Consider the following 26,102-nt stretch of genomic DNA (forward strand, 5'->3'; position numbering starts at 1 on the left):
CTGTCTGCATGTCTGTCTGTCTATCTATCTGACTGTCTGTTTTTCTATCCTTCTATCAGTCTATCTATCTGTTTGTCTATCTGTCTGTCTGTCTTTTTATGTATCTATGCCCAGCCTTCTGTCTCTCCGTCTGCTGTCTCTCTCTTTGTCTGTCTGTCTGTGAGTGGCATGACTTCACTGCTGCAGATTTGAGCAAACAGGAAATGAAGGTGTGATTGTTAAAGCAGTGTGACTCATTAGGACTGAGAGACACATGAGAGCAGTAGTGACAGACAGACAGGACAGTGTCTCACCTGAAGCCATTCAACAGTCCGTCAATGCTGACGGATGGATCCACACAAATAACATTCAGTCTCACGCTTTCTTCTTGCTGCTTGGAGGTCTGGCGTGGTGTGTGCATCATGGGTCAGAGGTCAGAGCTGTATTGGATGACATCACAGCACAGACCTCCAGATGACCATTGTGTCTTTGTCTCTGAAGTGAATAAATTAGTTGTTTGTCATGCTAAATGGCATTTAATGATTCTGTCTGCAGTGCATTCTGGCACTGACATCACTGCCAATAATGTTGTTTTTTCAGGGACAACAGAAGAATTCATAATAAAAATGTTTTTCAGTGTATTGTGTGTTGAATTGTTTGTGGTTATCTTGTTTATTTACTTGATCTGAAATATGGAAATTTGTCCTTCTAAGAGTTTTCATTGTTAAAGTGACGCTCTGGGTTTAAAACACATTGTGTGGCATGTTTTCGATTACCACAAAAAATAATTTGACTCGTCTGTCAGTTTGCAAAAACAAACACATATCTGTAAAAAAAAATTACAGAAATGCACTTACATTTACATTTATTCATTTAGCAGATGACATAAGCGAATCATCCTAGGGAGGCAGCAGTAACACAAGTGCTGTAATACAAGTCTCAAAATTGTTTAAATAAGTACCCTTAGCAAGCAGGACTAGACTTTTATTAATAATAAGAAGACAGTCCACTAAAGGGGTTGGGTCAAGTGCTAACGGAAGAGCTGTGTCTTTAGATGTTTGAGAACCAGCTGCTCGGGCTGAGTTTGGCAGGTCATTTCACCAGCGGGGAATAGTTGAAGTGAAAGTCCTGGACAGTGATTTTTTGTTTCTTTGAGATGGCACTATGTGGCGCCGTTCACCCGCAGAATGTAAACTTCTGGAGGGCATATAGACCTGAAGTAGTGAGTGTAGATAGGGGGTGCAGAGCCGGTGGTTGTTCTGTAAGCAAGCATCAATGCCTTGAACTTAACGGCAGCAACCATTGGCAGCCAGTGCAGTTTGATGAAGAGAGGCATGGCGTGCACTCTTTTGGGCTCGTTGAAGACCAATCGCTCTGCTGCATTCTGGATCAATTGCAGAAGTTTGACTGTACATGCATGAAGGCCTGCCAGAAGACCATTGCAGTAGTCCAGCCTGGATAGCACAAGCGCATGAACGAGGAGTGTGGCATGCCCAGATAGAAAGGGCCTGATTTTCCTGATGTTGTACAGAGTCACGGCTTTCCCCTCCCTTATGCCATCCTGATGTGGAGCCGACGTAGATGGCCCTGGCACCGCCTCCCCAGCCAGCGAGTCGCACACCACACACCGATACACTGTGTTACTGGACCCATCCACACATAACACCCTCAATAACATTGTAAATGCTGGCCAATTCATACCCAAAATTTGTGGATGGGAGAGGTAGGGACTAAGCGCAGCCTCTACACTATGCTTTTGTCCCCGAAATTGAATAGTGACCGTCACTAAAGGGTAATTTTGTATATCCCCATGCACACAACTTACTTTTACCCGCCGGTTTGGATCCAAATCCTCAGATTGAACCAAGCTTTGGTGAATGGAGGTTTGATTACAGCCTGAATCCACCAAGGCTTGGTATTCAGATGTGCTGTGCAGTTTATGAGTTACTCTCCCATGATGTTTATAGGCTTTCTGAAATCCTTCTTTGATTGGCTGTTTGCATATGTCCTCTGTTCTCAGGTGACCAATAAGGTAGAGCTGGAACCGAGGCAGTTCATCGATTGGATGAGGCTGGAGCCGCAGTCTATGGTGTGGCTTCCTGTCCTGCACAGAGTGGCGGCCGCAGAAACGGCCAAACATCAGGCCAAGTGCAATATCTGTAAAGAGTACCCCATCGTCGGCTTCAGGTATGGTATATATGCACCAGTGTTGAGTAGTTGTTTACTAAAAGTAGTGACGCTATTAACTTAACTACACGTTTTAGTAGCGTTATAGTAACTCTTTTACTATAACGCTTTTCCAATTTAAGATATATTTTCCACCGAGTAGTGTTGTAGATTCAAGTCACAAAAATGCTACGTTTGTCACATTGTATTGTGAACGCAGAAATGGACCATTCATGTACAGTAAATAAACAGGTTAAAATAAATAAATCACTTATTTAATGTTGGGAACTTTGATTCATTTTAGTGAGTTAGTTCTTAAAGGGACTTTGCCTTCTTTTTTCTTTTTTTTTTGGAACAAATTATTTAGTGTATTGCTGCTTATAATCACTATATTTCGTTTCAGTTATAGAAAATAGTATTTTCTGGTTTTATTAATGTACACCGATCAGCCACAACATTAAAACCATCTGCCTAATATTGTGTAGGTACCCCTCGTGCTGCCTAAACAGCGCCAACCCGCATCTCAGAATAGCATTCTGAGATGATATTCTTCTCAACACAATTGTACAGAGCGGTTATCTGAGTTACTGTAGATTTTGTCAGTTCAAACCAGTCTGGCCATTCTCTGTTGACCTCTCTCATCAACAAGACATTTCCATCAACAGAACTGCCGCTCACTGGATGTTTTTTGGCACCATTTGGAGTAAATTCTAGAGACTGATGTGTGTGAAAATCCCAGGAGATCAGCAGTTACAGAAATACTCAAACCAGCCCATCTGACACCAACAATCATGCCTTGGTCCAAATCACTGAGATCACATTTTTTTCCCCATGCTGATGGTTGATGTGAACGTTAACTGAAGCTCCTGACCCGTATCTGAATGATTTTATGCACTGCTGCCACACGATTGGCTGATTAGATAATCGCATGGATGATTGGTTGGTGTCAGATGGGCTGGTTTGAGTATTTCTGTAACTGCTGATCTCCTGGGATTTTCACACACAACAGTCTCTAGAATTTACTCCGAATGGTGCCAAAAACAAAAAACATCCAGTGAGCGGCAGTTCTGTTGATGGAAATGTCTTGTTGATGAGAGAGGTCAACAGAGAATGGCCAGACTGATTTGAACTGACAAAGTCTACGGTAACTCAGATAACTGCTCTGTACAATTGTGGTGAGAAGAATATAATCTCAGAATGCTATTCTGAGATGCGGATTGGCACTGTTTTGGCGGCACGAGAGGGACCTACATAATATTAGGCAGGTGGTTTTAATGTTGTAGCTTATTGGCGTATATTAAGTATTAATTTAGGTTCAGTTTAATGTTGTCACCCTTTTTGTTTAACCCTTATTAATACTAACCATGGTTTTACAGAACTGATTGCAGAATTAAATAAAAATATATAATCTGACAGTAAAATATCAAATAAAATTCTTCTTTAAACTGCTTCAATGTAGTTAGCTACTGTTTGTTAGTAGCTTGTAGTGTAGCTAACTACTTTTTTTTTAAAAGAATAGCTTGACTGTAGTTCAGCTACTTTAAATTAGCTTGGGAAGCTACAGTTTCAAAGTAGTGATATGCGCACATTTGTGTAAACAAACATTATAACAAACATTCAAACTAGTAAGGCAATATATTTTCTTAACTAATAGAAAAACTGTTAAAAACAGATTTTCCAAAGTGGGAAAACTAAATTGAAACTACTGTATAAATGTGCACAAAACTACAAACAAAAACTACAAAGATTACAGAGAAAATCGAATGGTGAATGGTCTGATTTAATGAATCCCACAAGGATGACTTTAGTCTATCTGTGTATTCTGTCGACAAGAAAACTGCCCGATGAGACAGGGAAAACCACCACGCTTGTTGCATTTTCTAATAATGTGTAGTTCATGTCATTATCATGTCAAGAATTTGTGATGCTGAATTATAAGGGATGAAAACTAAAACAAATACTGATACAAAATGAAAATAAACTTAAACTAGTAATTTTCCTAGATACAAAATAGAAAGTATTTGACCAATTAAAACAAACCAAAGCTAAACTGAAATTGCAAATACTTAAGGAAATCAAAACTAATGAAATCTTTAATATCCCCAACACACACACACACACACACAACCATTATGCCTTATTGTTGGCTGCAGGAAGAGTTTTAAACACTAGACGAAGTGTAATATCTGCTCAGATATGTGACAGATTAAACACACATGGATGTGTGCAGTGCTGTCTGGGAAAGGAAAGGTTATATTCACTCCTGAGGCCCAGCATTCATCTAAATGTCAGCATGTGATAAATAAGAGGGAGAGAGACTAGAGAGAGAGATTGTGGGAGAGCAACAGAGGGCAGCTGTACAGTCAGTGTTGTTCAGTCTGCTCTCTGATCAGCTCTGTGTCCTCTGACAGTTCTTAAAGTTCAACTGTGAACTAGGGCTGCCAAAGTTAACGTGTTAACATTTGAGATTAATAAACCTGTTGACCTGAAACCTTTCTTTTAACACAAACCCAAACTAAAATGCTTGTAGTTCATAAAGCCTTTGGACAACAGGTACAATTGGGGACTCTTTTGAAAGTTTTCTGTGATCAGATCACGCTTCACCACATTAAATGCCAAAAACGCATTGTGAACAGATTGTGATCGGATCACTGAAACCACATTCGTAGGTGGTCTGGGATGGATTCTGACCACATTTAATAAAAGTGTAAGTGTAAATGCAAATGCGTTTTCATTTTCCGGATAGAACTACATAAGTAATTCATTATGTGATGAGGTTGTGCTACAGTCATCTGTTGTTAAAGCGCTGTGTTGTGTGTTCTTGCCTTTTTCTGTTAATTCAGCCATCGTAATGTGAAGAACACAACAGACACTGTTGTCCTGCAAGCTTGTTGCACAAACAATGAACAATATCCCATGAATTATTCCATAGGAAATACCCTTAGTTGGAATATCACTTTTCTCTCCTCAAATCCTCACTCGCTCACGTCTCTCTCCTGTCTTCTAATCATGCGCATCACATATGAAACCAGTCTTCACTCATGCATTTCAAATGAAACACATTTAGCCAAGTGGCGAACGCAAGACAAATATCATAAAATTGAAAAAATATCAAAAAGTTTCAGCAACCTGAAATTTATCATTGGCGGCTGGCAAAAAATGTTCAATGAAGGAAAAACTCTGACTGTTAAAGTGTTAGAAAGCACAGCCTCTGATTTAATATGTAAGTAGTGTTTTCAGTTTTGCATGGGTATTTGTCACAGTGGAGATGCATTTGACTGCAAGGTGTAAATGCAATCCAGTTAAAGAATATCCAGATACTATCTGGATATGAAATGCATGTTAATGACAGGTGTAATGGGGGCCACTTTGTTTAACACCGCTAATTAGGGAATAATTGAGCACAGACTAATGCATTTTTTATATGAATGCAAAATGAATTGCTGTGTTGGCTCTATGGCACTTTGAAGTTCTATCAGTTTTAAACTTTTCGTAAAAAACGTGGCAAAAGTTATATTGAAATGTAATGCATTTAACAAACCTGGCACTACTTTATTTCTGTGAAGTTTTTGAAAATTAAACAACATCATATAACATGTTAACCAATCAGAATCAAGAATTCAACAATGCTGTGGTATAAATGTATTTTACACATGCATGCAACAATCCCGTAGCCAGCCTCTCATTAATGGCGAAAAACTTTCTTAATGGCTAATTTATAAACAAATTATTATTATTTATAATTAATTTATTGTTAATAATTGAATAGGATGTTTAACAAAAATAAAATAATTAACAGTCTTTATATGGTGAAATGTATAAAAAAATTAATATAAAAACAATTATTTTCTTTTTCCTTTTTTCACATTTTGATATGTTGCAGCCTTATACTAAAATGCTAAAAAAAAATAAAAAAATTTCCCATCAATCTACACTCCATACCCCATAATGACAAAGCAAAAAACAGATTTTTGATAACTTTGCAAATTTATTAAAAATAAAAAATCTGAAATATCACATTGACATAATTATTCAGACCCTTTCCTATGACACTTGAAATTTAGCTCAGGTGCATCCCATTTCTCTGGATCATCTTTGAGATGTTTCTACACTTTGATTGGAGTTCACCGGTGGAAAGTTCAATTGATTGGACATGATTTGGAAAGGCACACACCTGTCTATATAAGGTCTCACAGCTGAAAATGCATATCAGAGCAAAAACCAAGCCATGAGGTCAAAGGAACTGCCTACAGAGTTCAGAGACAGGAATGTGTCGAGGCGCAGATATATATATATATACACACACACACACACACACACACACAGAGTACTGTGCAAAAGTTATAGGCACTTGCGAAAAACTTTCAAAGTGAGGATTTCTTAAAAAAAAAAAAATCAATATTCGGTGTGGCCACCTTTACCTTCAAAACAGCACCAATTCTCCTAGGTACACCTGGACACAGTTTTTCTTGGTTGTTGGCAGATTCTTGGAGAATTCGCCACAATTTTTCTATCTATTTAGGCTGTCTCAATTGCTTCTGCCTCTTCATATAATCTCAGACAGACACGATGTTCAGTCGGGGGCTCTGTGGGGGCCATGCCATTTGTTGCAGGGCTCCCTGTTGTTCTATTCTAATCTTTTCTATTTGCAAAAGTAATGTTTGGGAGTCTAACATTTATATTTCCTATTGACACACTAAAGCTGAAGATATAAATAACAAATGCTTTTGTGAAACATCTTAAGTGCCTAAGACTTTTGCACAGTACTGTATTTATACTGTATATAGGCAAGATTAAACAAATTCAGAGTTTGAGATTATTTTTTAAAATTAATAATTCAGTTATTTTAGTTTAATTGCTATAGGGGCCCAAATGTTCCACTCAATAATAATAATCAATAATGTTTTTATTTATAATTATTAATTTTTTAACTAATTTATTATAATTTATTAGACTGTTTAACAAAAGTAATTTACAGTCTTTATATGGTGAAATGTAACTCTCATTGAATATATATAAATACTTTATTTTCTTTTTTTCTTAAAATGCAATAAATGAATGCACTACATTTTAAAAGGCACACACAAATACAATATATATTTATAGACAAGATTAAACAAATTCTGAATTTAATTTATTCAGAATTTAAATATTTTAAATATTTGTCTACATCTGACAGTAGATTGGGTGCCGCCTCCTCGATAAAAGAAAAAACATTTGACAAATTAAATATTCAATTATTAATCTGTTCTTAATTACATATTATTATTTGTATATATTAATTATTTCTATATTAGCAATTGCTAAAAAAAAAAAAAAAAAAATCAGTGTGTTTATTTCTGGCTTTATTATTATTTAAATGTCAAATTTCAAATAATTGTATTTATTTATCTGCAAATTGATAATTGATTTATTGATTGATTTATCAGTTTCTCAATTGATTTATCTATTTTTCATTTGATTACTGATTTCACAAATGATTATTGAGTGTCACATTTGGGCCCCTATAAATTACAGCTTTACTCTAAACATGTTCACATATACAGCACTGTAAACAGGGTCAAATCTGCTGATTAACAGAGTTTATGGAATATTGTCTGTAAGACAACTGTTGTGTACGGTGGGTGATGGATTGTGTATTAGTCCATCAAAACCTGAGTCTTTTAAACAGCCACTGTGTGCTGTTCTCACAATAGGTGGTGACCTTTTCAAATGGCATGCATACATACATAAGGGTCATGTATTACTGCAAAAAGAGCCTGTTGCTCTTGATATTTAGAGCCGTTTGCTAAGTCACACTAACAGCCCCCACCTCCTGAGAGCTGACCGCATCTCGGTGGACCATCGTGTTTCTGAGGCAGAACTCAGTGGCAAGATTCAATCGGACATTTGACAGAAGAGAGACAGACTGTGTTCTGTCAGTGATGGATAACAGAGAGGAGGAATAAACAGAGTGAGAGAGTGAATCTGAGTGTAAGAATGTCAGAGTCAGTCAAACAGGATTTACTGCAGCCATTTGCGGAACTTTCCCTGTTGATGGAGAACAAATCTTGCAGCGTAAATGTAAATGCCATGAATTAATTGTTCAACGGATTAATATCTGGTATTTATTAAAGCAATATGCCTAAAGAGGTTGTGTTTTACAGTGATTTTACCATGGTTAAGAGGCACAATGTGAAGTACTCTGAAATGTCCAGGTCTTATTTTCTAACCCTTGTTTTATTATAATTATTATTATTATTATTATTTGTTTTTGTATTTGTGTTTTATAAAAATATTATAAATACATTTGTTTTATTAAATAACCAAAAAAAACAAAAACAATTTTTAATCATTTTTATTTAAAAAAATCATGTTTTTGTATGAAGTCATTCTCTATTGGGAATTTTTTTAATAACATTTATGCTCTTAAATTTATTCTGATTTTAATAAAAAGAAATGTCCAAACAGGATGATTTTTCTGACTATATTTCAGTAATAAGAATTTGAGCTGTATTCGAAACTTTATACTCCTAAAATAAGGCTACCTTTAATTTATATAAAAAATAAATAATTTATACGTTTCATTTATAATAGTGATAATTGATAACAATATCAACCTAACCATAACCTGATTACTGTAAATTTTCCTTGTCCATATCAGCATTTTAAAACACATCCATTCAAAATTGAGTCAGAACTACTCATTTTATAATAATAACTTGACCCATTGAATATAGTGCTATACTACGATTTATTAATATTAACTCTGTTCTCAGCAGGGGCATCAGAATGAATATAGTGGTTTCAGACAGAGACGAAAGAAGCGATTTCAGAAAATTCAGCACCTTTAACTGTCATAGCATATCATTTATGCAGCAGCGTGACAGAAATACTGCACGCTGGAGAAATTAATTTCTATTGAATTAGCTTTTCCTGGAGAGAATCGAATGAACCAAAACCATACATTACACACTCTGTTTACCTCCATACTCAATTTACATTTATATGAAGAGAATCTGTTGAATAACAATTTTTTTAAACAGTGTTTTAGTGGTGCTATTAAATCAAGCAGAGCGTGAACAGAGTAAGTGAGTATCCTGAAGTTTATTAAAAAATTTAATACAGCTTAGATTTGGAGAGAGTGCAACTGTATAATTTTAAGCGGCTTTGGAATTAAGAATTTTAAAGGAATAGTTTCATCCATTTAATAAATGCTCTGTCATCATTTACTCATCCTCATGTCATTACAAACCTTATGATTTTCTTCCATGGAGAAGTTAATCTGAATGACCTGGCCACTCTTTCCCATATGAAAGTGAACTGGGCTGATGATCTCCAAAAAGGACAAAAAAGTTCCATAAATGTGGTCTATATGTGTATTCTTAAGCCAAACAATGCCTTTTTGCAGAACAGACCAAAATTGTAATAATTATTCGCTAATGATCTTGCCTACCACCATAACTCTGCAAATAACGACTTAAATTTTGGTCTGTTCCTCACACAAAGCTATCGTGTGGCTTCAGAAGTATTGGAATATAGTGCATGAAATACTTTCATGATATTATTACCAGTGTCAGAAATGAACTTTTTTTTATTAAGGTGCACTATTTGCCCCTTGGAATTGATTTTCAGAGGCATTTTTACCTTTATATTTTTTTCTAACCATAATAAAGCACACTGTACAGGTGCATCTCAATAAATTAGAATGTCGTGGAAAAGTTCATTTATTTCAGTAATTCAACTCAAATTGTGAAACTCGTGTATTAAATCAATTCAATGCACACAGACTGAAGTAGTTTAAGTCTTTGGTTCTTTTAATTGTGATGATTTTGGCTCACATTTAACAAAAACCCACCAATTCACTATCTCAACAAATTAGAATACATCATAAGACCAATAAAAAAAAACATTTTTAGTGAATTGTTGGCCTTCTGGAAAGTATGTTCATTTACTGTATATGTACTCAATACTTGGTAGGGGCTCCTTTTGCTTTAATTACTGCCTCAATTCGGTGTGGCATGGAGGTGATCAGTTTGTGGCACTGCTGAGGTGGTATGGAAGCCCAGGTTTCTTGACAGTGGCCTTCAGCTCATCTGCATTTTTTGGTCTCTTGTTTCTCATTTTCCTCTTGACAATACCCCATAGATTCTCTATGGGGTTCAGGTCTGGTGAGTTTGCTGGCCAGTCAAGCACACCAATACCATGGTCATTTAACCAACTTTTGGTGCTTTTGGCAGTGTGGGCAGGTGCCAAATCCTGCTGGAAAATGAAATCAGCATCTTTAAAAAGCTGGTCAGCAGAAGGAAGCCTGAAGTGCTCCAAAATTTCTTGGTAAACGGGTGCAGTGACTTTGGTTTTCAAAAAACACAATGGACCAACACCAGCAGATGACATTGCACCCCAAATCATCACAGACTGTGGAAACTTAACACTGGACTTCAAGCAACTTGGGCTATGAGCTTCTCCACCCTTCCTCCAGACTCTAGGACCTTGGTTTCCAAATGAAATACAAAACTTGCTCTCATCTGAAAAGAGGACTTTGGACCACTGGGCAACAGTCCAGTTCTTCTTCTCCTTAGCCCAGGTAAGACGCCTCTGACGTTGTCTGTGGTTCAGGAGTGGCTTAACAAGAGGAATACGACAACTGTAGCCAAATTCCTTGACATGTCTGTATGGTGGCTCTTGATGCCTTGACCCCAGCCTCAGTCCATTCCTTGTGAAGTTCACGCAAATTCTTGAATCGATTTTGCTTGACAATCCTCATAAGGCTGCGGTTCTCTCGGTTGGTTGTGCATCTTTTTCTTCCACACTTTTTCCTTCCACTCAACTTTCTGTTAACATGCTTGGATACAGCACTCTGTGAACAGCCAGCTTCTTTGGCAATGAATGTTTGTGGCTTACCCTCCTTGTGAAGGGTGTCAGTGATTGTCTTCTGGACAACTGTCAGATCAGCAGTCTTCCCCATGACTGTGTAGCCTAGTGAACCAAACTGAGAGACCATTTTGAAGGCTCAGGAAACCTTTGCAGGTGTTTTGAGTTGATTAGCTGATTGGCATGTCACCATATTCTAATTTTTTGAGATAGTGAATTGGTGGGTTTTTGTTAAATGTGAGCCAAAATCATCACAATTAAAAGAACCAAAGACTTAAACTACTTCAGTCTGTGTGCATTGAATTTATTTAATACACGAGTTTCACAATTTGAGTTGAATTACTGAAATAAACGAACTTTTCCACGACATTCTAATTTATTGAGATGCACCTGTATGTCATCCTTTTATGTAAAATACTTTAACATTTGGCTGGGGAATTTTGTAAAATTATTACCAAACATTGGTACATAATTAATACTGACAACAGATTAAATACATTTTTGAAGGAATGCCTCAGATTGGTTTTAAAACGTCCTTCCAATCTCTGTGACACACTTGTGAAATCTGATATACCCCTTGGCATCCCTTTCCTTCCCCCTGGGAATTTTAGATGTGGCAGTTGTGCGCAGTGTGCCTTTACCTACAGTACAAATGTAAGTTATTTTGCTACCCCCATACAGGCAGAAATATCTCCAAACAGGGCACAGTTACTTGTTCCACCACCAACGTGGTTTATCCGATTGTCTGTCCATGTGTACTCGCATATGTTGGCAAAGCTTCTCGGGCCTTATGGACCCATATTAGCGAACATCAAAGTAATATAAGAACTGGTGACGAGCACAGTCTTATTACGGTACATTTCCAAAAGGCCGGGCACAACTTCGATACATAGGCGTTGAAAAAGTTTGCAATCTGGATAAAAAAATTTCTGTAAGGCGAATGTTATTAGATATACACTCTGAATGATATGTCGCCACAAAGTCTTTAAGAGGAATTTGATATTAAGCCATTTTTATGATTGTCTCTTTGGTGCCTAGTTTTTTGTAATTATACTTTTAGAAAAATACTTTTAAATTATGTAAAAAAAAATAAAAAATAAAAAAATCTCGAAAAAGGTTCTCATTGTTTTTGTGCATTCATAACCCCCTGTAAAAAAAAAAAAAAAAGTTTCTGTGACCATGTAATAGAGTCATTTGCTGATGTCATTATCTGTGTCTGTATAATGAAGACCTAATGGTCGAAACGTTGAAAGTATTAGCCGATAAAGTATTTGTGGCGCAGGAAAATCAGTCTGTGGACACTTACCATTTTGTCTTTAATATATTTAAATAGGCCTAATAATAAATAAAATAATTAATAATTATAATTATAATTAATAAAATTTATCAGATGATACAAATAAAACAGTAGAATTAATTATTTGCTCCCACATTTTGAATTTTGGGGGCATTTTGGTCATATCCGGTGGCAGTTTTGTACAGAGCCCTCTAGCGGACAGAGCCATTTTTTTTTCTGAAACAGTTTTGTGTGCACTCTCAATAAGTCTTCCATTCCCTCGCAATAAATTTGCCATGGTTTTACTATAGTAATATTGTACTTGTAGACTGTAGAAACCATAGTTTCTGGCAGAAACCATGTTTTTAAAACAGTATGCTGTATCCATATAGTAACCATGGATTTTACTATAGATTAACCATGGTTAATCTTGTGGTTACTATGTTTTTACTACAAATACCATGGTTAAACTATGGTATTTGTAGTAAAACCATAGTAACCACAAAAATATGATTTGCATTACCATTGTGATTTTGTTTTCCTGTGTTATTACTATGGTTTCAGGTCAATTAGCATGGTTAAAATATGGTTACTGTAGTAAAACCATGGAAAATTGATTGCGAGAGCTCACAAACATTTCACAAGGGAATGCAAAACGTATTGCGAGGGCATGCAAAACTATTTAAGAAAAAAAATTCCCGCCCTGTCCTCTAAGGGGCTCCGTATTTTTGCCCAAAGCCCCTGTTAAATAAAATTTTGATGAATACATTTTGTCACACTGATTCTTATTATTTTCTCTCTCTCTCTTTGCAGATATCGTAGTCTGAAGCACTTCAACTACGATGTGTGTCAGAGTTGTTTCTTCTCTGGTCGGACTGCAAAGGGTCATAAACTGAACTACCCCATGGTGGAGTACTGCACACCGGTGAGTTAGTGACATTCAGACCCCTCTTCCAAAATCACACACTACTCTTCAAATCAAAACATGCATTATGTCACTTCTGGAGCTCATTACAGATGAATCTGGTATGAAACGCAAGATAAGAGTGGAATTTCAGTGGTATAGGGACAGCTCTGTTCCAAAACCTAGTGAGCAGCCTTGCTGTCTGCAGCCTATATAGGCAGCTACCTTCTAGGTCAGCATCCTAACTGAAAAGGAACCTTATAAGTGATTGATTTGCAATGCTTATCACACAAATAGAGCTAATAACATGACTGACTCGACTCACAATTGATTTCAATAGAGTTTGGCGTTAGCATGTTGCTAAGATAACACAATACTCTAGTAAGCACAAAAATGCAAAGCACACAAAAATATTAGGTAATATAGTACATTTTTAATTAGATTGAACCATTTTCATCGATACATTTTAGTGTTGAATTGAAGTACAACTAAACATGAGCAAGAGTGCTGTTGTATTAAATATCAGCACGGCTAATCAGCACGGCTAATCAGCACAATTGCGTGAATGATATTGCTTTTATACAACATTACAATAGGTTAATAGACACTGTATAGTCAGTTTTTTGCTCTGCTAACGAAAATGGTCCCAAACTAAGCAAGAGTAGGATCAGTCGTTCCTCTTGGATCCTCACTTGTCCTGTCAGATTGGTTTATCAGAACTAATTGCTGTATAAATATATTTAAAATCAACACTTCTCTTGCTTCATCTGCCAGATTTTATTTATATTTTCACTGAGCTTGTCATAGTCCATTTAGGGATTCCCTTCTCTGCAAAGAATGTGATGCAGCCTTAGAATTTGACCAACACAAGGTATCTTAGAAGGCAACATAATTATGTTACCTACCTCTAGAACCACCTTCATGTTGGTAGGGCACTTGAGATACCTTAAAATGCTGCCTACATAGGCAGCACACTAGGTGTTGTGTGTATATTTCACACTCAGAGATGATACATACGTTTTTTATTCTGTCTGGGACTGTAATGTGTACTGTCACTGAGCCTCTGCTCATGGTGCGAGAGTAACGGCGAAGGTTAGTTTCTCCTCCACCGCTGTGGGCGAGACAGAGTGTAGTTAAAAATCAGAAGGGCTTGATCTATTGTCGTCACCGCCAGGAATTCTTCCCACCTTCACAACAGGGGCTGGAAATTTAAAGTGTTCAATTAGACAGTTGTATTTCAGACCGTGAAATTGAAAAGGCGTCACCGTTATCGATCAGCGTGACAAAGGTTCACAGGGTAAACAAATTCCCTTTTGCTCTCCTCGATTCTGCGCAAATTCAGAGAAATTAGACTGAATAATGAGACAGCTTGAAAGACGTTCACACTGAGTGCTCACACTTGAGCGAAAAGTTAGAAAAGTGGCTCTTAGACTGATTGATTGTCATATAGACTATAAGAACTACTATTTTCTTCTGTTTGAGGCAGTAGTGCACCTTCCATAGCCCAGCTGGTAGGTTGTAGATGGTGTATTGGCCATTCTTGAGCAAGACACTCAATATATAAAGTTCTGTCATCATTTACTCACCCTCATGTTGTTCCAAACCCACATGACATTTTGCATTACATGGTAAACGAGAAGTTTAGTAGGATGTTTACACTGTTGTTTTCCATACAACAACAGCATACAGTGACCAAGAGCTGTCAAAAGGACAAAAAAGTATCAACATTAGTCCACATGACTTGTGTGCTACATTCCAAGTCTTCTGAAGCCTTATGATAGCCTTGTGTGAGGAAAATTCAAAATGTAGTTTCTTATTTACTAAAAAATCGTCCTTTTCGCTGAAGCTATCAAATCTAATTTGCAAATGTGCATAATCATGCAAGACATACATGTTTATAATTCCTTATGGGCTTATTGAATAAGTAGTTATTAATAGAAATATGAGCACCAGCAGCTGTGAAATGCTCAGATACCTTCATACTCACAGGAAAAGAATGTCTTTCATTTCCTACCAAATCGATGTGTCCCAGATCCCACTCTACACCAAACACACACATTGAATGCTGAAACCATATCTATAAAACAAATTTACCTTCATTTCAACAGCAAATATTATCATGAACATTCAGAGAACAGAAGATCAATATGCTGTTCGTGGCTCTCGGTTGGGCTGTTACACTGTTATTGCTTTTTGTTGTGGTGATACTGTGTTTATGAGTTGTGAGGTACACAGAGGTTCTTATAGTCAGAGTAAATGAGTGATTTGTGTGCTGTGGTTCATTCCCACTCAGCCATAGAGCATTTTCAAAGAAATAGTTCATACAAAAATGAAAACAATTACATTATTTACTCACATTTACTTATGACGTTTAAAACCCATATGATTTTCTTTCATCCGTGGAAAACAAAAGGAGTGGCAGAATGAATTTCCATGTAAATGTTCAAAACATCGTTCTTGCTTCAAATTTTGATTTAAGTTTAAATAATGTTATTATGTAAAATATTTCATTGTATTTTGAGAAATGAGAATTGGGGGCTAAAATGTGCAAAACTGTTGTGAAAATAACGGCACAATGTAAAAAATCTTAATGGCTCTAAAAATAGGCTTCATTTTCTTTATGCTAAACTTACGATTTTGGAATAAAATATGATCAGGACTTTTAATTTTAATTTTTTTATTTTTTTACGAGTTTCCTTAGAATCACCCAGCTATGTAGGAAATTTGATGTCTGGGATAGTGGGCAATAGCAGGGTTTCCATCCAACTACTACTATGTACATTTGTTTTTATTTTTTTGAAGTTGCGCATAAGAAATCCTGAATGGAAATATTGATATGTGAATAAACTCCCAAAATCTGCTTAAAGATTTAGCGTTAGACAGAGGTGGATTTTCTAGAGATTTGCATTAGTTAAAATGCACATTATGGTGATGGAAACAGTTTATTCGCAAATAAATGACGTGTTTTGACCATTCGTATGCGTGATATGAGCATGCGATAGCTTGATGCGACTGGCCCAACCGAAGGTCAGACCTTGTCTCACAGTTCTGCGAGCCCTTGATATTCGGAAGTGTTTAACCCACAGCTGGTCCTCACTATCCGCCAGAACAGTTTTGAGAGCGGGCACTCCCAGGTATGCGGAGGCTGGTGGCGTATGGGCATCGCATCCATTTCAGCCCTCATTATATCAGATATGACACTTATTCTGTGGCGTCTTCTGGCAGCATTTAATAAAACGAAGTGCAATTGCTCCAATACCGCAAATAAAACTCTCCCCGAAGCAAGATCATTCAACTGCTCCATCATGACACGGCAGACTCCCTCAAGATAATGTGGATGACGTAGTGCATGGAAAAGCGCAACGATTCATATTTCCTTTAATCAAATTTGTAAATGTGTTCAAGATTTTGATGGAAACCCAGTTAATTATAACATTTAGTAGTGTTCATAAATAACATTTTGCCATCGAATGCCATGTTTACCAGTCACAATCAAGAACTGTATTGGTCGGGGCCTGGGTAGCTCAGCGAGTATTGACGCGCGGACTACCACCCCTGGAGTCGCGAGTTCGAATCCAGGGTGTGCTGAGTGACTCCAGCCAGGTCTCCTAAGCAACCAAATTGGCCCGGTTGCTAGGGAGGGTAGAGTCACATGGGGTAACCTCCTCATGGTCGCGATTAGTGGTTCTCGCTCTCAATGGGGCACGTGGTAAGTTATGCGTGGATCGCAGAGAGTAGCATGAGCCTCCACATGCTGTGAGTCTCCGCGGTGTCATGCACAGCGAGCCACGTGATAAGATGCACGGATTGACTGTCTCAGAAGCAGAGGCAACTGAGACTTGTCCTCCGCCACCCGGATTGAGGTGAGTAACCGTGCCACCATGAGGACCTACTAAGTAGTGGGAATTGGGCATTCCAAATTGGGAGAAAAGAGGATAAAAAAATAAAAATAAAAAAAGGAATTGTATTGGTCGGTCCAGCTAATTGCACATGTGCCTTGGCCGAGAAGGCGATTGGCTGTTTTTATTGAAACTGCCTTTGTGAAAAATACACTGTTTAAGCCTTCCTTTCCTACATCCACCAAGTTGAGCATTATTGCAATTTCTAAACTTTTTCAAAGAGTTGCATGTCTCTAATATTACTTTACTGGTTTAGATTAGCTTGACTTGTCCATCATTTTCTTCATGAGGTCATTAGTGCCCAGAGTTTGTGTGTTCATCCGTGGATTGCTCCAATTTGAGAGTTAAAAAAACCAAACAAACAGGACGAGACAGAAGCCGTCTGTAATTCATGTACTGTTTAGATCCTTGTTTTCGGTTGGCTTCCCAGTCAGCAGAAGAGATGAGATTTGCTTAGTGAATATGTGCTGAGAAATAAGACTGTGTGCAGATGCAGACAGACAGAAAAAGCCTGGATTGACTATGTATCAGACTGAAACATCTCTCAGCTTAGTAGAAGATTGAGGGAAAAAAACAAGTGGTGGAAGGATCAGTCTCGGATCTGTGGGGACATAAAAGTGTGTGAGTTAGAAAGAGAAAAGTTGTTCTGTTTGTCTAATGAGCTACACATGCTCTGATTATACTGCATTTTGCGTGTAGTAGCCTAAAACGCAAGTGTGTATACTTAAATGTGTGTGTGTGTCTGTTTAATTGACCGTCAGGTGGAAATCTTGGGTCAGGTTGCAAAAAAAAAAAAAAAAAGTAATTGCACACCTTTCTCCACATACCAGTTTTGAGGTATTATGTACAACAATGCAGGATGAGTCACATGTTGAAAGTGTAATACTTAGACCCCATTTACACTTGGTATTAAGATGCGTCTCCAAATTCAATCACATGTGGTCAGGGGAGACACATCGCTGTTTAAACCTGGTAGTTTAAATGCGTCTCCTATGACCACTTGTGATCGAATTTGGAGGGGAGGGACTCTGTTTCATGACGACGTACATCGATCACTATGTCAGCGTGTTAATGTATGATAATAAACTGAAAAGTCAGAAAAGACAAAATGCGCAAAAAAAAACAAAACGCTGCGTTATTTCTCCCAGATGCAGATTAAGTTTAATCTAAGCAGAAAAGCAACATTTCGAGCAAAATTATCCATTGATTTGGTGAGCTGCATGTAGTAAGCGTCCCTGCATGTTGATATCAGACACACTGAAGAAGATCCGTGAAGATCTTGTGCTTGTGTATATATACGCTTTTTTAAATGTTTGGCTTTGCAAACACCACTAATTATCCAAAGGGATTTCAGAGATTAGGAATAGGTGGGTCTCAGCCTTAGATGTTTGTAAGTTTCTTTGAGCAATTGTTAATAAAGAAAATCCACTTCCACCTTTTCTCTAATCCATCATATCTCTCTCTCTCTCTCTCTCTTTCATTTTCAGACCACCTCAGGGGAAGACATGAGAGATTTTACCAAAGTCTTAAAAAACAAGTTTCGCACTAAGAAGTACTTTGCAAAGCACCCTCGTCTGGGTTACCTGCCTGTCCAGACGGTCCTAGAAGGAGACAATATGGAAACGTAAGCATCTTATATATAACATATCTGTGTAATATCTGCAGTTCTAGTTCTATTAAATGTGCTATGTTGAAGTTACTGTCCCCAGGTTTTGGTTTCTTCACCTGGAAAGCTTTAAGAGCTGTCAAACAAGTTTTTTCCATAGTTTTTCATTTCTGAGAAGTACTGAATTCTGTTAACTGGCATTATCGCATACCATTTCTATGGATGTTTGAATGACTTCACGACGTACCATATGTTATGTTGTGTTCCATTTAAAGTCGGTTAGGCAAGATTACTACTTTATGTATCAGACTTCCGACCATAAAATGTTCCATACTTGGAAAATTACATATACAGAAACAAAATGGCAATGCGAGCACTTAGGAGGTGTACAATTGTCAACTGAGAAGCTAAGGGGTCCTCATTTACCAAGTTTACGAACTTATATTTACTTAAAATGTATTTGTTAGCCACAAGGTGGCATAAAAAGGCATTCGTAAAAGTGGGCATTCCATACCAGAATGGAGCCAGATCTAAATCCAAGTAAGCAGTCGATTGTGGAGAGGATGAAAATTTTGTGCCAGGCCATAGCAAGGCATTCAAACACAAGTTAAGAATGGAGTGCCTCAAGGCTCTGTATTAGGTCCTCTGCTGTTCTTCTTGTATAAGCTTCCCTTAAGAGACCTTGTCAGGAAACATAAAACTACATTTTAGTTTTATGACAACGACACTCAGCTTCATTTTTTCTCCACATCGGATGACATTTCCAAATTAATTATTAATGATATCAAAGACTGGATGATCAGTAATTTCCTTCTACTGTATCATAACAAAACAGAGGTATACCATACTTTGAGCCTCTACCTGCTGAGAACTAAAATAGGGACTGGGACATGGAGGCTGAAGGTCAAGTTCACCCTTGAGAGTATCTTTTTCAAATCTGTTGTTATTTTCTATTATTGCCATATTTTTATTATTGTATGGTGCTGAATAAATACAGACAGGATCAGGACCCCAACGCAAAGCAGAGGTAGTATTCAGTGGTCCTGGAGACTCTTCTGTCTCTTTGTTTTCATAGAATAACATAATTTCAACTCAGATAAATATTTGTTGTCCATTTATTTATTTATTTATTTATTTATTTGTTTATTTATTTATTTGGTAAGAAGCTGTGTACCCTGTAAGGGTTTATTTTATGATTATGACCGACTAGCTGAACATTATGCCTCACATTATCATTAACCTGCATTAAATTACTTGGTTAACTATTGGGAGAACTTCAGATGCTGCATTACAACAGCAGCTTGAAACAATGTCAGAATACTTAATTGGCTGTTGCTTAAAGCCCAAGTGTGGCCAATTCATGAAAACTGAGAGTTATGCAATTCCCACTCCAGTCTTATCACTACAACATTCTGCCCTTAAAGCACGTCTGCTTTCTTGAGTGGGGCTGTTCTCTAAAATTCGTGTATTTGAGCCACTTTGGAAAGAAGCTTTCGCTACATGACAAGGAACTGAAATTGACCAATTTCTTTAGATGGTGCTGATTGTTAATCCCCAAGAGCAAAGCCAAAATTTCTGCCTGTTCCACACAGGATTCCTGTCAGTCCATGTTAGCATGACATTCAGCCGATCTGAGCGTTCTGTGATATCAAACTGCTTTAAATAACGTTTGATTTTCGGGGTTTTGAATGGACATGTTGCAGAATGCAATCGCAGGAGTAAAATCCAGCTCCGATTTGTGGCAGCATGTCAGCTTTAACAAAAAGTGATGACCGTGTTTGAAATATATTCAGCGCTCTTTCCAAGAGCAAAATTAAACCATACAGTGTTTGGTATTCTTAAAATTCCAAAGCGCCAGGGGATATTGACCGTCTTTTATTGGAGAGCTCGCGGTTCTTGACTGTCAGCATTAATTCACAGAATCCCTCATTACTTTGAGCCCAGCACTGTGTACACACAGATACACCAGGCAGGCCATTATACTGTCGAGATAACTGGACTGTGTTGGCGTTGACACAGTTCATAATTCTTCCTCCTCCACCCTCTTTGATTCTCTCTCTATTCAGCCGGCTCCCTTCTCATTTCTCCCTTAAAGTCAACATGAAATCAAAATGGACCCTATTTACTTTGTTAATATATGTTCCTAGTCTTAGTGTACATGAATGTTTGCCTTCATCATTTTTCATCAAAACTGCAGTCCCTTGCAGTAGTTTTACATTTTCTCTTGGTAAGTTTTGTATTCCCTTGCAATAGCTTCATCCATCCCTTACAAAGGTTAACCATGGTTTTACTACAGTAACCACAGTTAAACAGTGGCATTTGTAGTAAAATAATAGTAACTGCAAAATTTACCATGGTTTTAGTACAATAGTTATAGTTGAACTATGGTAGAACATTTATCACAGTTTTACTATGGTAACCATATTTTAACCATGAAATGGAATCCATGAAATACAGAAAAACTTAAACTATGGTTAAAATAATAATCACTTCAAATACCAAAGTTGAACTACAATCACAGTAGAAAAAAAAAATGTTTAAATTGCATTTCAAAAATGCTCTCCATTACCAGTATCCTTCCTTCTAGCCTTACCACAGAAAAAAAAGGCATGTAAGGCATTCTCTGCTGTTATGACCTGAACGTCTCATCCTAGACTGCTTGTCTCTGCGTCATCTGTCAAAGCTGCATTAGCTGTGAAGAGACCAATATGCCTCTTTCCTGCGGTGTGACTTACAGACAGTGAATCTGAATGCTTCACGTTTTCAGATGCAGGGAAAGGCAAATGTGAAATGATCTTACCTAAAGAACCGAAATTTACCGGGGTTCTTAAACGGATTAAAATTGTCCCTGTCGAGTTAAAAGAGTGTTTGATCTTTGTGCCTAGCGCTGTGTGCTATAGACCATTTCAAGGATGTGAACAATAACAAAGGAATTAGAACGCTACTGGCCTCGGAGCACTTCCAATATCATTACTGGATCCCTTAAATAAGGCTCTAAGTAGACATATTTTCTCAAAGAACATCAAACGTTTATCTTAAGTGACTTATCCAGACGTGTTGTTGATACTGAGCGTCTACGCAAGAGAGGTGATGAAATTGTATTATAGTTTAGATGCTCACAATTATTTCCTCAGCGGAAAAATCTGGACTATTGGATCGTTCCTATTATAATCAATGAAGCCGTTCAGTGAAACTGTCTGAGATAAGACGTGTGCTACAGTTGTCAGTACTGCATGCTTCCAGCCATCTCACTTTATTGCAGCAGTTCATGCGTCCATTTGTGGTTAACTTATTCAAAGATTTACCCACTTCATTTCTGTTATATCCAGGCATCCATCCACCGAACAACATGATCCAGATTTTAATAATGACCTTTTATGGGGTCCTGGGTAGCTCAGCGAGTAAAGACGCTGACTGCCACCCCTGGAGTCACGTTTATTACGGCCAGGTCTCCTAAGCAACCAAATTGTCCCGGTTGCTAGGGAGGGTAGAGTCACATGGTATAACCTCCTCGTGGTCACAATAATGTGGTTCTCGCTCTCGGTGGGGCGAGTGGTGAGTTGTGCGTGGATGCCACGGAGAATAGTGTGAAGCCTCCACACGCGCCATGTCTCCGTGGTAACGCTCAACAAGCCACGTGATGAGATGCACGGGTTGACAGTCTCAGACACAGAGGCAACTGAGATTCGTCCTCTGCCACCCGGATTGAGGCGAGTCACTACGCCACCACGAATGACCTTTTATGACAATCATGTTAACGTTAGTAACGGTAATAGTGTTATAGTCACAATGAATGAAGCGCTTCCCGCTGTTGTTTTGAATACGTTTGACAAATAAAAGCAAATGTTCATGGAGCAAAGACATAACTTCCTTACCCCGATGAAAAGTCCTTGAAATGGTCTATTAAAAGCCAGTTTTCATTTGAAAAGACACTGAAATAGAATGAAAGCAAATGGAAGAGTAAAGATTGGATTTAAGATCTGATCTTTGTAGTTCTGAAGCTAAATGTCATTCTGTGTGTGTCTGTACAGTATGTTTCTCTTTGTCTGAGCTCTGTGTTGATACTGGTTTTATATTATGATTTAGTTTGCTTAAAGCTTTCAGATCAGAGCTAACATCATCATCTCTTTGGAGAGCTCTTGTTATTGTTAAGGGGATAAAATGGTAATTTGTGCAAGGAATTTTATGAATTTCAATATTATACATTTTTTTTTTTTTTTTTTAAATAGAAAAAATAGCTGGTTCTGGGAATCCATAGAGTATAAAATCAGAGTATTTTGTCTTTTTCATAATTGTGCTTTATTTATGTATTTATTTACTTGTTTATTTTGAATAAAAAAAAGATTTTTTTTTTATTATTATTATTATTATTGTCATGCCAGTGTTTATGCTATGGGTCAAGTTAATATGAGAATCTGTTTAAGGTTAAAGTAATAGTTCACCCAAAAATGAAAATTCTGTCATTTATTAACTGAAACTGAATGCTTATTTCAGTTACAACATTCCTCTTTATTCTGTAATGCCTCCTACAGTCTTGGAGGGGTATTTCAACCTGCACACCTCCACGCCCTTGTGTTAACCTCTGACCCTACAAAAATGTTCCTCCCTTCCCCCAATACCTCCTTTTCCTCTGTTTTTATTTTCTTTTTTCCCTCCTGCAGTCCGGTCACTCTGATCAGCATGTGTCCGGAGCAGTATGAGTGAGTATCTACACCAGTCAACCATCAGTCCTTCCTCATTCTCCTCATCTTCCTCAGTACAGCATGCTGCTCACATCACTGCACTCATGGAACGACAGATCCACCTGCACGACCCCCCCCCCCACCACCCCTTTTGTTTTTTTGTTTTTTCTTTTTGTCTAACCTTCTTCCGCATTTCATCTGTCCCAATAACAGCCTTTTCTGTAGATAATTTAACACATAATTGGCTATTTAAAACCGTGCTCATTCTTGATTACTTTTGGTGTGTTTGTTTACATTTTTTTTTTTTTTTTAGGCTGTCCCCATCTCCACAACTCCCTCATGACGACACACACTCACGGATAGAGCAGTACGCCAGCAGGTATACGTTACTGTCAATGTTACAGTACACACTAACCGCATTGATGTAATGCTGCTTTTACATTGTCAGAATTACTTTAATTACTAGTTTCTAGCGTCCGCGTCTTCGTTGAATATTAAAGATCCGATAACCGAATAAAAGTAAAATGCTGTGAATATCCGTAAAAATATCGGTCAAACCAATTATCGGTCTTTTTTAGTTTGATATATCATTTTATTGTAGCCAGTGTTTCCTGCTGCACTTTTTTGTTCTCTTCTTTAAAGACCTGATATTAAAGAACCGATAACCGAATAAAACACTGTGAATATCTGTTATAAATATCAGTCAAACCGATTATCGGTCTGTTTCTAGTTTGATATTTCATTTTATTATAGCCAGTGTTTCCTGCTGTAAAGTTAAATGAATGCAGCGATTAAATATTTAGTTGTTATCAAATAAAGCCTCATGTATTTGTCGTTGCCTTAGAAATGAAACATTTTGGACGACCTGAACAGCTCCGAGTGGAATTTTAAAGTTGCTATCTTGTAATTACAGTAATTCTGACACATTGTGAATGCAACATAAGATCAGCTGTCCTCACACAGCCAGAATGCATTTCTGCAACAAAGAAAAATGTGAGACTGGTGACAGATGAGCGGTTTAAATGCACACATGCCATTAGACCTCTGATCCTCCACCAAAGCCAATTTCATCCGCTGCTACATAGAGTACATTAGGTGTGTATCAATTCAATTTACACCTTCACAAAGAAAAGAACATACCATGCATGCACAAATGCACCAATCGCATCCACTTCTGACCTTCCACCCTTAGACTTGAAAATGGATTTTCGCCATCAGCTAGAAACGCTCAATGTCAAGAGCATGCACACTCACAGTTATTATGGGATTTTGAATATACTGTAGACTATACCATATATATGATGAATATACCATTGCAGTTTTTGGTCCTGAGAGTGTGTATGCTGTGAAAGTACAGCTCCTTACACTTGAACTATCATTCATGCAGGGTTATTGATTTGGCTTATTGAGAATTTATTAAGAAGGAATTGCTGATAGTGTTGTTTATTTATATGTGCTGTCTGCATTGTTGTAGCACCCAGTTCACTAAAGGAATTACAGGTGCATCTCAATAAATTAGAATGTCGTGGAAAAGTTCATTTATTTCAGTAATTCAACTCAAATTGTGAAACTCGTGTATTAAATAAATTCAGTGCACACAGACTGAAGTAGTTTAAGTCTTTGGTTCTTTTAATTGTGATGATTTTGGCACACATTTAACAAAAACCCACCAATTCACTATCTCAAAAAATTAGAATACATCATAAGACCAAATAAAAAACATTTTTAGTGAATTGTTGGCCTTCTGGAAAGTATGTTCATTTACTGTATATGTACTCAATACTTGGTAGGGGCTCCTATTGCTTTAATTACTGCCTCAATTCGGCGTGGCATGGAGGTGATCAGTTTGTGGCACTGCTGAGGTGGTATGGAAGCCCAGGTTTCTTTGACAGTGGCCTTCAGCTCATCTGCATTTTTTGGTCTCTTTTTTCTCATTTTCCTCTTGACAATACCCCATAGATTCTCTATGGGGTTCAGGTCTGGTGAGTTTGCTGGCCAGTCAAGCACACCAACACCATGGTCATTTAACCAACTTTTGGTGCTTTTGGCAGTGTGGGCAAGTGCCAAATCCTGCTGGAAAATGAAATCTGCATCTTTAAAAAGCTGGTCAGCAGATGGAAGCATGAAGTGCTCCAAAATTTCTTGGTAAATGGGTGCAGTGACTTTGGTTTTCAAAAAACACAATGGACCAACACCAGCAGATGACATTGCACCCCAAATCATCACAGACTGTGGAAACTTAACACTGGACTTCAAGCAACTTGGGCTATGAGCTTCTCCACCCTTCCTCCAGACTCTAGGACCTTGGTTTCCAAATGAAATACAAAACTTGCTCTCATCTGAAAAGAGGACTTTGGACCACTGGGCAACAGTCCAGTTCTTCTTCTCCTTAGCCCAGGTAAGACGCCTCTGACGTTGTCTGTGGTTCAGGAGTGGCTTAACAAGAGGAATACGACAACTGTAGCCAAATTCCTTGAAACGTCTGTGTGTGGTGGCTCTTGATGCCTTGACCCCAGCCTCAGTCCATTCCTTGTGAAGTTCACCCAAATTCTTGAATCGATTTTGCTTGACAATCCTCATAAGGCTGCGGTTCTCTCGGTTGGTTGTGCATCTTTTTCTTCCACACTTTTTCCTTCCACTCAACTTTCTGTTAACATGCTTGGATACAGCACTCTGTGAACAGCCAGCTTCTTTGGCAATGAATGTTTGTGGCTTACCCTCCTTGTGAAGGGTGTCA

General features: G+C 37.7%; 1 protein-coding gene across 7 annotated transcripts in view; it reads left to right on the forward strand.

Annotated features, from left to right (window-relative positions):
- The window catches only part of LOC127418870 (utrophin-like), a 333,951-nt gene that overhangs the window by 279,177 nt on the left and 28,672 nt on the right, over positions 1-26,102 (forward strand). For 6 of the 7 annotated variants that reach the window (XM_051659723.1, XM_051659719.1, XM_051659722.1 and 3 more), the window contains 5 exons: positions 2,000-2,166; positions 13,088-13,199; positions 18,565-18,701; positions 23,345-23,383; positions 23,679-23,744. In XM_051659723.1, the coding sequence (XP_051515683.1) occupies positions 2,000-2,166; positions 13,088-13,199; positions 18,565-18,701; positions 23,345-23,383; positions 23,679-23,744 (521 nt within the window). The remainder of the gene's footprint in view (positions 1-1,999; positions 2,167-13,087; positions 13,200-18,564; positions 18,702-23,344; positions 23,384-23,678; positions 23,745-26,102) is intronic. The other variant, XM_051659721.1, reaches the window with a different exon arrangement.

Source organism: Myxocyprinus asiaticus, chromosome 28, assembly GCF_019703515.2.
Source record: "Myxocyprinus asiaticus isolate MX2 ecotype Aquarium Trade chromosome 28, UBuf_Myxa_2, whole genome shotgun sequence".
NCBI classification, from domain to species: Eukaryota; Metazoa; Chordata; class Actinopteri; order Cypriniformes; family Catostomidae; genus Myxocyprinus; species Myxocyprinus asiaticus.